Source organism: Terrapene carolina, unplaced genomic scaffold (assembly GCF_002925995.2).
Source record: "Terrapene carolina triunguis isolate 2854851 unplaced genomic scaffold, T_m_triunguis-2.0 Scaffold34029, whole genome shotgun sequence".
Classification (NCBI taxonomy): Eukaryota; Metazoa; Chordata; order Testudines; family Emydidae; genus Terrapene; species Terrapene triunguis.
The window spans coordinates 1,069,044-1,084,594 of record NW_020698380.1 but is presented as its reverse complement, the minus strand read 5'-3'; the positions used below and the strand labels follow the sequence as shown (position 1 = coordinate 1,084,594).

The 15,551-nt window shown below is 43.2% G+C and overlaps 1 protein-coding gene across 1 annotated transcript; it reads right to left on the bottom strand.

Annotated features, from left to right (window-relative positions):
* Positions 1–3,190: 3,190 nt before the first annotated feature.
* LOC112117852 (chemokine XC receptor 1) lies at positions 3,191–4,234 on the bottom strand. The gene has a single exon (XM_024215944.2). The coding sequence runs from the start codon at positions 4,232–4,234 to the stop codon at positions 3,191–3,193; it is 1,044 nt and encodes a 347-aa protein (XP_024071712.2).
* Between the last annotated feature and the right edge of the window lie 11,317 nt (positions 4,235–15,551).

Here is a 15,551-nt window from a genome sequence, read left to right as displayed (position 1 = left end):
TAGAACCAAAACAAGAATTATAAAGGGTGCCTCATAGCACCTGTCATAGTTAAGTTTTCAGAATCTTTTGAATGATGCAGACACACAGGGCCTTATTTTACTCTTGTTTACACTGGTGTAGCTTTGTTGAAGTCAATGGAATGATTCCTGGAGGTACTCCTGAATCAGACCCATTTTCCTTTGGGTAATCTTCATCTGCATAGCTGAAGGCATTTTTGCCCTGATTTAAAGTCCATTGAAGTCAGTGGAAAGAATCTCCTTGATTTCAGTGGTCTTTTGATGAGTCCCTTTGGCTGGAATCCTCCATCCCAAGCCAAGATACCTCAGCTAAAGACAATGGAAAGGCTTATCATCCCAAAAGTGTTAGCTGTACTGAAAGGGTAAACTCACTCATGTTTAATGGGATGGATGGATTTCCCCAGAGTAACTCAAATGCGTGGTGGGAAGATTGAGAATTTAGTTCTGGTAGCTGAATTCAGGCACAGACTAAAAAGGTACAGTGAAACTTTTCTTAAAACAACTACCCCCGAATCTGTTGCCTACTAAAGGTCAACTTTAACTACAGATCAGACTAAACTGTAGTGGGGACTACATGGGAACACTGTAAAGTGGTTGCTTAGGAAAGGGGATTACCTAATGAAATCAAGAACTAGTTCAGGGTCCATTGCAAAGAACGACATAAATTCAACGTTATGTTTGAGATTCTACACCAAGGTTAAGAAATTGCAAGCACTGGTTTCCAGAGCATCTGTAATGCAGTTATGTTGTGAGTAGGCAACAAATGTAACACTCATGGCTTGGAGGAAAAATACAGGTTGAAAACGTGGCAGAGTGTCAGTTCTCGTGAAAATCTTCAGTTAACACTTCTTGACTTATGTGTTTAACATCTCAATAATCCCATTGCAATAATATATAATTTTGTATTGAAAATACGTAATAAAAACAAGCCAATGGAATTAACAACAATTTAAAAATATATTTGCATTTAAAATGATTGTTGCAGGAGGTCAGACTAGATGATCACGATGGTGCCTTCTGGCCTTAAAGTCTATGAGTCTCACACCTTAAGAGCTAGATTGTCAAAGTTGTGTGCATGCAAGTGTTTGCCTATGCCTAAATGTAAATATCAAAAAGCTCATACACCAATCGGGTATTTGCACACATAGGTAGGTGCCTAACTTGGCAAGACGAAGATGCAAATACCCGAGTTGCATAGGCACATCTCCTATTTGTATGCATAAGTTGGTATACTCAAAGATATGTGACAGGTTTCAGAGTGGTAGCCGTGTTAGTCTGTATCAGCAAAAAGAATGAGTACTTGTGGCACCTTAGAGACTAACAGATTTATTTGAGCATAAGCTTTCGTGGGCTAAAACCCACTTCATCGGATGCATGCAGTGAAAATACAGTAGGAAGATACATATACACAGAGAACATGTGTATATACACAGGACAGGCCCAACAAAGAAAATAACAGAACGCCACTAGCAGTCAACTTCAGCCCCCAACTAAAACCTCTCCAGCGCATCATCAAAGATCTACAACCTATCCTGAAGGACGATCCCTCACTCTCACAGATCTTGGGAGACAGGCCAGTCCTCGCTTACAGACAGCTCTCCAACCTAAAGCAAATACTCACCAGCAACCACACACCACACAACAAAAACACTAACTCAGGAACCTATCCTTGCAACAAAGCCTATTGCCAACTCTGTCCACATATCTATTCAGGGAACACCATCATAGGACCTAATCACATCAGCCACACTATCAGAGGCTTGTTCATCTGCACATCTACCAATGTGATATATGCCAGCAATGCCCCTCTGCCATGTATATTGGCCAAACCAGACAGTCTCTACGCAAAAGAATAAATGGACAGAAATCAGACGTCAAGAATTATAACATTCAAAAACCAGTTGGAGAACACTTCAACCTCCCTGGTCACTCAATTACAGACCTCAAAGTCGCAATACTCCAACAAAAAAACTTCAAACACAGACTCCAACGAGAAACTGCAGAATTGGAATTAATTTGCAAACTGGACACCATTAAATTAGGCTTGAATAAAGACTGGGAGTGGATGGGTCATTACACAAAGTAAAGCCTATTTCCCCATGCTAATTCCCCCCCCCCACTGTTACTCACACCTTCTTGTCAACTATTGGAAATGTGCCATCCTGATTATCACAACAAAAGTTTTTTTTTTCTCCTGCTGATAATAGCTCACCTTAATTACTCTCGTTACAGTTGGTATGGCAACACCCATTTTTTCATGTTCTCTGTGTATATATATCTTCCTACTGTATTTTCCACTGCATGCATCCGATGAAGTGGGTTTTAGCCCATGAAAGCTTATGCTCAAATTAATTTGTTAGTCTCTAAGGTGCCACAAGTACTCCTCGTTCTTTTTTCAAAGATATGTGCATGCCTAACTTTGACTGGGCCTGCTTTTCAGGGATTCAAACACTTCTGTACATAGATGAAGTATTTTAAAAACCAGCTGGAACTGCAAAACAAGCATTTACATTAAGACCTACTGTTCTAGCTTTCTAAAGAAAAAACCATTTATTTTACAAATAAAGGAAAATATCTATTGAGATATCACTATCAAAACAAGAAATGAAGCAGACCGATTCTTCACTCTGTACTATGACTTTACAAGAATTAAGAAAGTATTAACATGCTCATTCACTTAATTCCTTCTACCACGCATCAACCACCAAAACTTCCTATTAAGGATCAGAAAATGGGTTTGTGTTAAGCTTACAATATTAGTAGCTTTGTACACAGCAACAGAGAAAAGTTTACCTTGAAAACATCAGGTATTCTAACTTATGTAGCTACTGTCAAACTAATAAGACCTGGCTTAATCCCAGGTAGAGAGAGTGGGTGAGTTCTGCTCTCATTTACTCTGCTTCAATGGTATTGGATACGATGGAATTGCAGGAATGTAAGTGAGAGCAGAAACTGGCCCCTTAACTAGAAAAGCCTAGAGGTGATATTTGCAAATAAAATAGATGGTTACCCCTCCCCATGGAAATACATTTTCTATTATTTTTCCCACATCTCAAATATTCACAAAGAATAAATTTGTGTGTCTTTCAGGTGAATGCCTCTAAAAATCAACTGTTGTTAATGGCTTTAAAATCTGAATATTTCACTCATGCGTAGCACAGCAGAGCAGCCTTCAGTAAATGGAAGCATCTTCATAGTGGAATTTGCCATGAGAATAAATCCTGGGGCTGGAGATTTTCCCATTGTTGCATGGCCAGAGGTAATTGCACAGGTGCATCAAATGCCTTCTGAATTTGACTCCAACAAATACATAGAGCACAGGGTTGAGGCAGCAGTGGGAAAAGGCAATTTTGCGGCTGATGTAGAAGGCATATGCAATGTTCTTTTGAATCTCACAGTTCAGAAAGATGTAATGAGCTGGCAAAGTTTGCAGGAAACAGAATATATTGTAAGGTGCCCAACTCAGGAAAAAAGCTACCACAATGGTAAAGATGAGTCTCACAGTTCTGTGCTTCCTATGAGATCTTGTTCTGAGCAGAATTTTCAGTATCTTGACGTAACAAAATACAATAACAGCAAAGGAAAAGAGAAAGAAGACATTTCGCTGATAAATTTCTACCCTTTTCCAATGTAAGTCAATGTAATCGCAGGTACTGAAACCATCCAGATCAATCTGCACTTGGGTGAAAATCATCTCAGGAACCACGACTAATATGCTAGCAGCCCAAATGGCCAAGCTCACCTGAATGCCACACTGGCGTGTCTGAGTACTCAAGGTCGACAAGGGGTTCACCACTGCCAGGTACCGGAGAATAGTCATTATGGTCAAAAAGATAATACCACTGTAGTAGCTGATGGAGAAAACAGTATTCACAGCCTTGCAGAGGAAATCACCAAAAATCCATCCATGCAAATGATACACAATCCAGAAGGGCAGCATGCAAGAGAAGACCAGGTCAGAGATGCAAAGGTTCATGATGAAGATATTTGTTAAAGACACAAGGCTTTCATACTTCATTAGGATCCATAACACCAAACTATTTCCCAGCAGGCTAAGAACAAAAGCAAGAGAGTACAGGATGGTGGTGAGATGGGCACCAAATGCATGGAGGTCATCCATTTCACACACATTGCCAGAGTCAGTATAATTAGTGAAGTTCCCATACTCATCATAGTAGTCTGGAAATGAGTTTAAGTCAAAGTTGGATTCACCCATTTGGATGTATGAACCTAAATGACACAAATGGAACTGTCAAGAAGATCCTAATGGTCACAGAAAAATCATAAAAAATCTGGTTGCTTTGGGGGGGTTAAATAAATATATGGAGATATATCTCTCATATAGAACTGGAAGGGACCTTGAAAGGTCATCGAGATCAGTCCCCTGCCTTCACTAGCAGGCTTCTAGCTCTTCTGGCTCGCAATGAAACTTAAATACGGCAGTGAAACTGTGGGGGTGGTAGTTTTACATCTTTACCTTGAGGAACTGGAATATGATCACAAATGGAATTTTACATTAATAGAACATTAAGCACTGACTTTAATTCTTGCATTTTTTAATTAGTTAAAATTCAAAGTCTCAAAAGCAAGTTAATCAGTTTGCACATTATAGCTGCCAACAATTGAATATTTTACCTGGGATAATTCCAGCTAGAATTGTGTTTATATTAAAGAACAGTTCTCAGGACTTCAGAACCCATCCAGTTTTTCTACTGTTCTGACAAGATATTTAAATTCCATTTAAAATTCTCTGAATTCTACACTCTTTACCCAACACGTGATCCTGTTTCAACATTCAATTCTGCAGAAACTTATAAAACCAGGCAAATTTACAATGCCAGTATAGAAATAGATAAAAAATACAAATAGATTAACATTAGTAATGAGAGGATTTTCAAATTGGTATTCTAAAAGGGAACAACTTGTAGCAACTGCAAACACTTTCGCATGATATTGGATTGGAAGTGAACACGTCGAAGACAACGTGGATGCAGAATGAGCATTGTGCAGAAGGAATCATCACTGTAAATGGGAAAGAAATTGAGGAGGTTGACAAATATATTTATCTGGGTCAGCAGCTGAGCAGAGACAACTCATTCAAAGGGGAATGCAGGAGGAGGAGAAAGGCGGGGTGGGCAAGTTTCAACAAAATAAAGATGTCTTTAATGGATGGTGAACTGCCCATGAAGAAAAGGAAAGAACTGTTTAACTCCACTGTTCTGCCAGCAATGATATACAGAGCAGAAAGCTGGTCAACAATGAAAGTGGAGAAAGAAAAATTTGCTGTCACCCAGAGAGCAATGGAAAGGCAAATGTGTAAGATATTGCTCCATGATCACATGAGGAGATCAGAAGGTGTACAGAGGTGAATGATGTAGTGCAGGCGATGTACAACGCAAAGTGAAGATGGGTGGGTCATGCAGTCTGCAGGCAAGACAATAGGTGGACAATCTGCATCAGTGACTGGATCCCCAGAGACCACAAGCGATCGCTGGGCAGACCGAAAACGCGCTGGGCCGATCCCATGACAAAACTCTTTGGCTAGAAATGGAAAGAACGTGCTCACAACAAAATAGAATGGTGTGGTGTTGACTTGTGTTTGTGGAAGTATGGATGAGGACAAGCCAGACAAAGGTGATTCTAAAAGATACAATGGTGTTGATCCAGCTCCTACTGAAGTCAACAGAAATTTAGTCAATGATTTCAATAAGAGCAGAAGCAGACTCATGATGTTTCTGCATTTCCCTCTTCTCTACCTTCCTTTCCTGAACTTTTCCCCTTGAGTCCTTCTTTGTGTTGTTCCCTTTGACTCACTATCTGCCACTTTTACTAATGCAAATCTGAAGGAAAAATCTCATGGATCATTTACGGGCTTTCCTTATTTACACAAGTAGTTCTGTTTATTGCAGGAGTGCTCTATGGCTGTGTATATGTAAATAGTTAATAGACAAAGTGCTAGTGGATGGCGCTCAAGAACATGGAGCATAGTTCCTAGGTTCTGTAGGACCAGTAAAACTTGTGTACTGCCAATGACTTCCTCTGTTCCTATGTTTAAAAGAAGCTCTTATGACCATTGACTTCAGAAGGCAACCTGTAGGAACTGGCCCAGAGTTTATCGCTTTAAGACCAACTTCTCAAAAGTGGCCTCTGATTTTGTATGCTTCAGTTCTGGTGAGCCCAACTTAGGATACCTATAGCCTGATTCTTCCAGAAGTGTTAAATACCCAGAGCCTTAGTTGAGTCAACGGGAACAGCAGGTGATCAGCACTTCTGAATATCAAGTCTATGACATTTCAAGTGGGGCATCCAAAAATTGAGACATCTGTTATAAATGACCACTTTTACTACTGATAGCTTCTGTGAGTGATGCCACCATTCCTTTTTCTGCTACACATTGATTTATAGGAAGGGCAAGGTGATTTTTCTTTTTAAATGATTATGAAACTGGGATCTTTTACTGGTATCATTCAGATGAAATGGAAGTCAATAAATACGTGACAGATGAATGTTTGAACCTTACAACTCCTGATTTTGATTAAGACCTAAAATTAAAGGGCAAAATTCTGCCCTGATGCACACCTCAGACACTGACCTATTTGCTGGTGTTGGGAGGTCACAGTTCTGAGAGGAATTTGTACCAGTAACTCTCAGGGTATGCCCTAAACAATAATACCATCAGTCATTGGCATATTCCCTGTCAGCAGCAATGGCCTCCCCACTCAGGGGGCCCATGGCTCAGTAACCCACCGTAAGAACCTGCAGGACTAGAAGTGGGAGTCCTAGGGGGTGTTAGACCACTGACCCTTCCACATCACCCCAGAAAGGTTATGCTAGACTCCTACCAGAGGACCTTGTGAAGCTGGGACTAGCAGGAAGTACCGCACAGCAGGACCTGAGTAGCAGCTCCTCGCAGCCCACTGATTGGCTGGCACTAGTACTTAAGCCAGGAAGCCATGACAGGGAGTTGTATGAGCAACAATTCAGACTGCCTTGCTTCAGACCCTGAGTGTGAGAGATCCCAGACTCCAGCTTCTGACCCTGCGGCCCTGCCCAAACCTGACTCTTGATTTACCCTCTGGCCTGTCTTGGACTCTGACTTCCCAGTACCTGGCCCTGCCTGCCTGCTGATGCCTGACTCCTGGCTTGCCCTCTTGCCTGTCTCAGACTCTGATCTTCTGGTACTGACTCGGCCTGACTCCCACTCTGACCACTAGGTCTGATTGACCACCCAAGACCTGGTTGTGACACCCACTTGGTTATGGTAGCCACTCACTCAAACTTGATCAGACAGGCCTCTGTACCTAGACAGGGTGGAGCTGGAACTGCTGCTTGAAGTAGCCAACTAGTCCATGGTGACGTGCCCCTGAAATAATAGCTTCTGAAACTGCTCTTGCTGTTGTTGTGCTGTTATCTGGGCCTGCTGAAACTGCTGTTGGCCTGCTGCTGACATACTAGCCATTTCAGAAGGGTCTGAAATCCAAATTGACACAAGGTTGGCAATAGTCTCTAGCCGTTCTCCTGCTATGCTGTTTTACAAGCAATAAACTAAAATATACAAACTCAAAAAGTATCAGCTCTCCAGAGTAGCTCCTAAGTTTCCTCAGAGCTCCCTACCTTGGATTCTGGTTAGCAGTTCTGGAGGAGACAACTGCTTCACCCTCATTAACCCTCCTTAGGATATCAGCAAGGCTTCTAGGCAGGGCCGGCTCTAACTTTTTTGCTGCTCCAAGCAGCAAAAAACACCGCCGGCCCCCCCCCCCCCCCCCCCCCCCCCCCCCCCCCCGCCACCCCAAGATTGACCGCCCCTTACCAGGTGCCGCCCCAAGCATGTGCTTGGTTGCCTGGTGCCTGGAGCAGGCCCTGCTTCTAGGCTCCCTCCAAAAGACACCCAAAGACTTGTGCACCCCCAGCATATACAGAAATAGAAATTGGAAAATAACTAGGTGATGACTGGGATGGGCCTGTGGACTTCAGAGAGAAGACAGACATGCAGAGTCATTGTAAAAACATTTTAAAATAGCCTTACAGCGGGTCATAACCCTGTGACCAAATAATTCACAAGAAATAGTGCTTGATGAAAACTAACTTGTTCCTGCTCTATCCTCACAAACATCAAGCAAGGAGCACTGAAAACCCAAGACATCACAAACCAGCTTCTCACTTGCCTTCTGAAAGGCAATCTTTGGTTAGAGGCACAGGTACTTGCTACTTAATAAAATGGTAGTTAGGCACCTAGGCACTTCTGAAAATCCCATGAGGCACCTATCTGCAGCCTTAGGCACCTAAATACCTGTAAGGGCCAGATTGTCAGTCCTCCTTGCTTTACATTCAATGTGAGACTCCCAGGATCAAACCCCAGGTCTTCCTTCACTTTGCTCTTTCTTCATAAGAACACACTACTGTGCATGGGGGTATCAATTAAAATGCATATAGGGCAGGCAAACACTGGGGGTGATTAACACGCATTTGGCCCTGATGTTTCAGTTACCAGCTAAATGCAGATAACACCACTATTGGCAGTGAAATTACTCAGGATTTATACTCATATAACCAAACTGAATTTGGCTCTGAAGGTAGAAATTTCCCTAATTTTTGCCATTAGGACACATATGAAGAGAACAAAATACATTGTTCTAGTTAGAATAATTCCTACCATTGTTGCACATTTAGGAATATTGTTTTAATTGTACACAGGTGGTAACATTAGCTTCAGCTATTAATTAAAAACAAAAACAAAAAAACTTCTGCTTTTTCCTACATTTGCTGTTCTCAGTGGTTATATTGTTTTGCTCCAAACTTCTTTTTTTCCTTCAAAATACCTTCTGGTAATGTCACAAATGAGGAAATATTACTTTCAGTAATATAGGAAGTTGTTTTAAAATAAACCCCACATTTTCTTCTAGCTGTTTCATTCATAATTTCAAAACCACATGAACTTATGTGTTAAAGATGGTGATTAATTTAAGTGTAAAGATTTGCAGTACAATGCACAATAATATGTAATAATAATGTGGTTGTATAATAAGCACCATCCATTTACAAGACACAATTATAGGCATTTTTAGGGTTTAAACAGCCTTTAGACTGCCTGCTGTGTGGGTTTTTGTTTGTTTTAAAACCTTCAGGAGCAAATGGGCAGCTGCTGTAAGCTCATTTAAGCCAGTGGAGTTACAAGCATATGCAGGGACACACATTAGTTTGCCAACTCAATCCTAAATAAAGATGAACAGGGACTGAAAGTGAACACTTATGTGGCTGAAAAGTTTCTGTCAAAACCCAAATTTAGTTTTTGATTATATTAACATTTTCACAGAAAGTGTCTGCTTTCCTTTTAAACTTTTCATTTGGGGAGCCAGGCGGAGGAGACGGGACTTTTCAGTTTTTTTGGCCGAAAACCAGAAAGGGGTTTTGGTCAAAAAGTCAAAATTTTCAGCAAAGAAACCACTTTCCACCCATATATAGTGCTCAGAAAAGAAGCTAACAATCCCACCCAGTCTAATAGTTTTATACCTAGGAGAGGCAGTCTACTATTTAAGGCAGAGGGATGAGCATCAGGACTCCTGGGTTCTTTTCTCATCTCTACCAGTGACAGTGTATATGTATTACACAAGTTGTTTCACGCTTCTGTGCCTCATGTTCTCCATCTGTAACACTCACCTCAGAGATTCTGGGAGGCTTAGTCTACACTAGCACTTATGTTGGCAAAACTTTTGTCACTCAGGAGGGTGGGGAAAAAAACCCCACCCCCCTGAGTGACATAAGTTTTGCCAGCATAAGTGCTTGTGTGCATGGTGCTATGTCAGCGGGAGACGTTTTCCTGCCAACATAGCTCCACCGCTCGTTGGGCTGGTTTTATTATGTTGACGGGAGAGCTCTCTCCCATCAGCATAACGTGGCTACATGAGCCATCTTACAGCAACACAGCTGAATCGGTACAGCTGTGCTGCTGTAAGCTTGAAAGTGTAGACATTCATTTGTAAAGCATTTTGAGATCCCCTGACATAAAGGTGTTAACTGCTTTTGTTTTGTGGCTTGTCCTCCTTTCCCCATTCTGTACTGGGCCCACCTCTTGCCTGCAGACATATATGTGCTGCTTTATGTTGGATTTTTGTTTAAAAACACATGTAGCAAAAATAAGTGACCAAATAAGTTATTAGTAATGAAAGGAAGAGTTGCTTGGATGTACAAATGAAATAACACAACAGACTTTTTCTTTATCTAGTACGGGGTAGGCAACCTACAGCACGCGTGCCGAAGGCAGCATGCGAGCTGATTTTCAGTGGCACTCACACTGCCTGGGTCCTGGCCACTGGTCCAGGGGGCTCTGCATTTTAATTTAATTTTAAATGAAGCTTCTTAAACATTTTAAAAACCTTATTTACTTTACATACAACAATAGTTTAGTTCTAAATTACAGACTTATAGAAAGAGACCTTCTAAAAATGTTAAAATGTATTACTGGCACGCGAAACCTTAAATTAGAGTGAATAAATGAAGACTCGGCACACCACTTCTGAAAGGTTGCCGACCCCTGATCTAGTACAAGAGATGCATACAATGTACAGTCTAGTGGTATCTTTTCATACCTTTAATTTGATTGTTTATCTTCATCAACCTGTAACTGCTCTTGCAGTTTGATAAATGTTTTAATCTCTTCTCATCCATGTTACCTTACCATCGATAGATGGTCTAGACTGGAGGCAACATGCACCGTAAATAATCATCTACACATAAAACTGCACTCATTTAAAAGTGGTGGTTGTTTTTTTTTTTTTAAATGATTTGGTTACAGCAATGCAAGTTTGGATGTAGACAAGGCCTAAGAAAATTCATATTCAGCTCTCCAAGAGGTAGGCCAAGTCTGCACACAGATTTTGTGTCAGTACAGCTATATTGGGTAGGGTGTTATTTCTTTTAAACCCAAAAGAGTCATACCAGTACAACCCACTGGTGTGAACACAGTTATATTGGTAAAAAGATTCCTTACAGATGTATAGCTGCTTATACATCAAGGGGGCTGTGCTTCTTTCACTATATAGGAATAGCTAAAATGGTACAACTTTTGTCTTTAGACAAGCCCTTAGCATCAGCCACTCATTCGGCTGAGAGGGCTGTGCATAGGGGACACTTCAAATGCAATACTTAGAATTATTTTCATGAGAGTAATTTTACCTAGCTAAAAGAACTAAGAATAATTCTAACTGTGCACATGCAGTTTTGCATGCCTTAGTTAAGCATGCAACTGAAGGCTAACATCTTCTGAAAAAAATGAACTCCAAAAATAAAGTTGTGGGCCTAATTCTCCTCTTAACTACACTACTGTAAATCAGGAGTCATGCCCTTGAGGTCAACTGAGTTATTTGCGTGGTAAAGCTGGTATGAGATCAACTTGAGTACTTAGATGTGTGCTCCAGTCTTTATTTTAAGATTATGCATTAGAACCTTAGCCTCTCAGCAGAAACATACATGTGTATTAGATAGTATTATCTCAGGTTAGGAAGAGAATAAATATAAAACTTCATGTAATTAAATGCCAAGGAAGCCTGTGTCTTTGTGCAAACCAAACCAAGGCACTTTGACCTAGCAATCTACCCTTGTCTCTGGGGTACAGAGACAAGGGCCAATGCCAGGCACAGGGGAAGGAGCTGCAGAAGGCATCCAGAAGACTGAGAACAGCCTCAAGGCTGATGCTGCTCCCAGGACCATCCCCATTACAAACAGCTCTGTGTCATACTGAGACAGGACCATAACTTCCTGACAAGCACAGTGGGCACTCCCGCTTGAAATGGCAACCGAAGAGGAGATGACTGATAGCAGGGACACGGACTCTGCCAGACTGACTAACAGACCCACAGATCCTGCCAGACAGACCGAGCTGGACCCCCAAAGCCAATTCATCATGAAGGAAGGGGATTCAGATAGATGTCACTTAGTAGGACTGGCCATTTTGTTTGTTTACCCTAGGGCCTCTGAAACATCACCCACTTCTCAAAATGGCAGTCGACTGCTTCCAGGGACTAGCCCTTTTATTTTAATAAGCATCAAACGGCAGTACCCCAAAAAGTTGGAAACCAGCTAAAAAACATTCCTAAATACATAGTTCTGCGAAACAGAAGCTAAGCACTTGCACGGATTCCAACCAGCATTCCCAATACGTTCTTCTACAGCACATGTGTTGTGAATGATTTCATGCAGCTTTTTGAGACCCAAAGAGTAAGAATACATTACATGCAAACTGGAGTTAGAGTCAGGAAAGAAGAAGCCATATGTGGTAGACTCATGACTCAGCTCGCATCCCTAACTGTCAGATATCGAAACCCTCAGCTGCTTGCAGAGAAGGCCTTGGCACGCACAGCGTTGTACTCTTGTGGCGCCGTTTCACAGGCCTTTCCCAGCAAATAGCATTTAATCTTTGCCCAAACCTTTCTAGGCAGAGCTGCCTTGTTTTTCCCACCACAGTAGGGCACCTTCCCATGCCACTTTGTACAAACTGATTGGTGGATCATCCCTGTGAAGAATCTGGCAGTGTAGGGCTCTGGTTGACCACCCATCCTCTCCAGCAGCACCCTGCTGTGGCCCTTTGAGACCCTCAAAAAGGGATATATCCTCAAGGATCATGGCTGCCTGGAATTTAACAATCTCTACTATACCACCCTGAACGTTACCCCCACCGTCCACTCCCAACCCCCACCCTTATGGCTAAAGGGGTTAAACATCCACTGTATACTCACCATGCTGCATGCTGCACCATGAAACAATGGTCATTGTGAGCCTTTAACATAAAAAAGGACCAAGATGGGAAAAAAGAATTATAGCAGTTATTCCCCACACAAACACCTCACAATGACTCTGTCTATCCTTGATCTTGGTTGGGGTATCCTGGAGGCACATCCCTTCTACACGGGCTGACCAACTCAGCATGGTAAGAAGGGAAGATGTGTTTTCTAAACTGGTCCAGACTGTTCACCCAGAGCCCACAAGACTCAGGAATGGCAGGAATCAGTGCTGTCCCTAGGGGGGTGCGGGGCCTGGGACAAATCAGCCTGTATGGGGCCCCCAGGGCAGAAGGGCAATGGATGGGGTCAGCCTGGCACTGGCGTGTTCCAGCGGTGCTAAGACGCTGGCAGCCGGGGCAGCAGCAGGTGAGCAAGAAAAAGAAACAATGCGCGCTTCCTGCCGGTGAGTGCGGGCCTGACCCCCGCTGCTGGCACCAGCCCCCTCGTTAACCCCCGAGGCTGGCCTGGCCCCCCGAACCCCTAACTCCACCCCCCAGGCTGACCTGGCCCCCCACGCACCCCTAACCTCACCCTCCTGGGCCGGCCTAGTGCCCCCTGCATGACACACACACACACTGATGCTTGGGTCCCCCAAAGCATGGGGCCCAGAGCGGTCGCCCCAATTCGCCATACCAAAGGGACAGCTCTGGCAAGAGTGTATGCATGAGGAGAGAAAGACAAGAAAATTAGGTTGACTTAACTGTTTCAGGCAGGGGTGTGAACCCCCCCCCAAGCAGCATACTTAAGCCAACCTAAGTCCCTGTATAGACAGCACTAGGTTGACTGAAGAATTCTTCCATTGATCCAGCCTCTCAGGGAGGTGGATTACCTATGCAGATAGGAGAATCCCTCCTGTTGACATAGATAGTGTCTACACTGAAGCACTACAGTGCCTGCCTAACCTTGCCCTGCTACCCGGCCAGTAGCATTTCTCCATCACGGAGATCGAGCTTGTCATCAGAAATCTCCACCCGCCCTTCAGTCTTCCAAATGCACACTCCACAACTATCCTGCATCTGCTCAGGCAATAGTTAAATCTTTCCTCACTTCTGTCCAGGTGCCAGGAATGTGGCTTCATTAGCAGGGAGAGCAAAGGGCAGACTGGGTCCCTGGGGAAGGGGGGGGGGAAAATCACAACTGGCATTGCAACCCCATTTGCAACCCCATTAATGTCCAGGGCCGGCTCCAGGGTTTTTGCCGCCCCAAGCGGCGAAAAAAAAAAAAAAAAAAAAGCCACGATCGTGATCTGCGGCGGCAATTCGGCGGGAGGTCCTTCCTCCGAGCGGGAGCAAGGGACTGTCTGCTGAATTGCCGCTGAATAGCTGGACGTGCTGCCCCTCTCCGGAGTGGCCGCCACAAGCACCTGCTTGGCAAGCTGGTGCCTGGAGCCGGCCCTGTTAATGTCAATAGGGCACTCAGGAAAATGTCCTTACTTTCAACTTACCAAAAAGTCCTGTATTCCTACAGATACAAGCATCATGGAACTTCCCCGGCTGGCCAACAATAGTGTCAGTAAGTTATCCACCAAACACCTGCATAAGCATGGAGAAGTACCCCTTTCTTTTTACATATTCAGAAACAAGGCAGGAGGAAGGAAGGGCCAGAATCAAGATGTGTGTCCCATTTATCACCCCATCACAATTAGGAGCCTTTGTCACCAAATCCATCTGTTATTTCCTGGACGTTGCCCAGCATGACAAGCCTGTGCAGGAGAATAAGCTTATTTGTCTTGCACACCTGGATGATGACCACCGCCCATGTAGATTTTCCAACCCCAAATTGATTGCCCACTGATTGACATAAATGGGAGTTAGGCACCTAGGCCCTTTAAAAAAAATCCACTTGGTGCCTGTCTGCATCTTCAGGTGCCTAAATACCTTTGAAAGTGTATCTGTGTGATCATGTGCAGGTAACAACTTCTCCATGTCTCAATCCCTCCCACTCCCCATGTGTAAAATAAGGTTAACACTTACCTACTTCAGAGACATACTCAAGTGTTTTGCCTTTTTTTTTTTTGGTTGGATGACTATTGAAGTGAAAAACTCAAAGTTTAGAGGCGAACAAAGGTTTAGTCTCCACTCAGAAGAGTATCTGGAAAGCACATCAATTTAATAAAAACATCATGAATAAAAAAAAAAATCTATAACTAGGCTGAAGTTCAGTCTGTACCAAGAGACTGAGGTAATATATTTTATTGGACCAACTTCTGTCAGTGAGAGAGACAAGCTTTCAAGCTACACAGAGCTCTTCTTGAGATCTAGGCTAGGTCTACACTATGGGGGAGGTCGACCTAAGATACGCAACTTCAGCTACGTGAATAGCGTAGCTGAAGTTGCGTATTTTAGGTCGACTTACCTGGCTGTGAGGACGGCAGCGAGTCGACCACTGCCGCTCCGCCGTCGACTCCGCTTCCGCCTCTTGCCGCGGTTTATTTCCGGAGTCGACGACAGAGCGATCAGGGATCGATTTTATCGCGTCTTCACTAGACGCGATAAGTCGATACCCAATAGATCGATTGCTACCCGCTGATCCGGCGGGTAGTGAAGACGTGCCCCTAGGAAACATACTCAGAGCTGTCACAGCTAAATACAAGGTGGTGTTTAGCATAAGGTGTTAAGACTAAATAGTTGCACAATATGCCTCAATAATAACGATGTGGGTGAAACGAGACAATCATTGCACTCTCAAATGAACTTACATAGAAAAATGATAAGACAAACACACCACATGCCTCATGGGTGAGCACTTTTCAAAAAA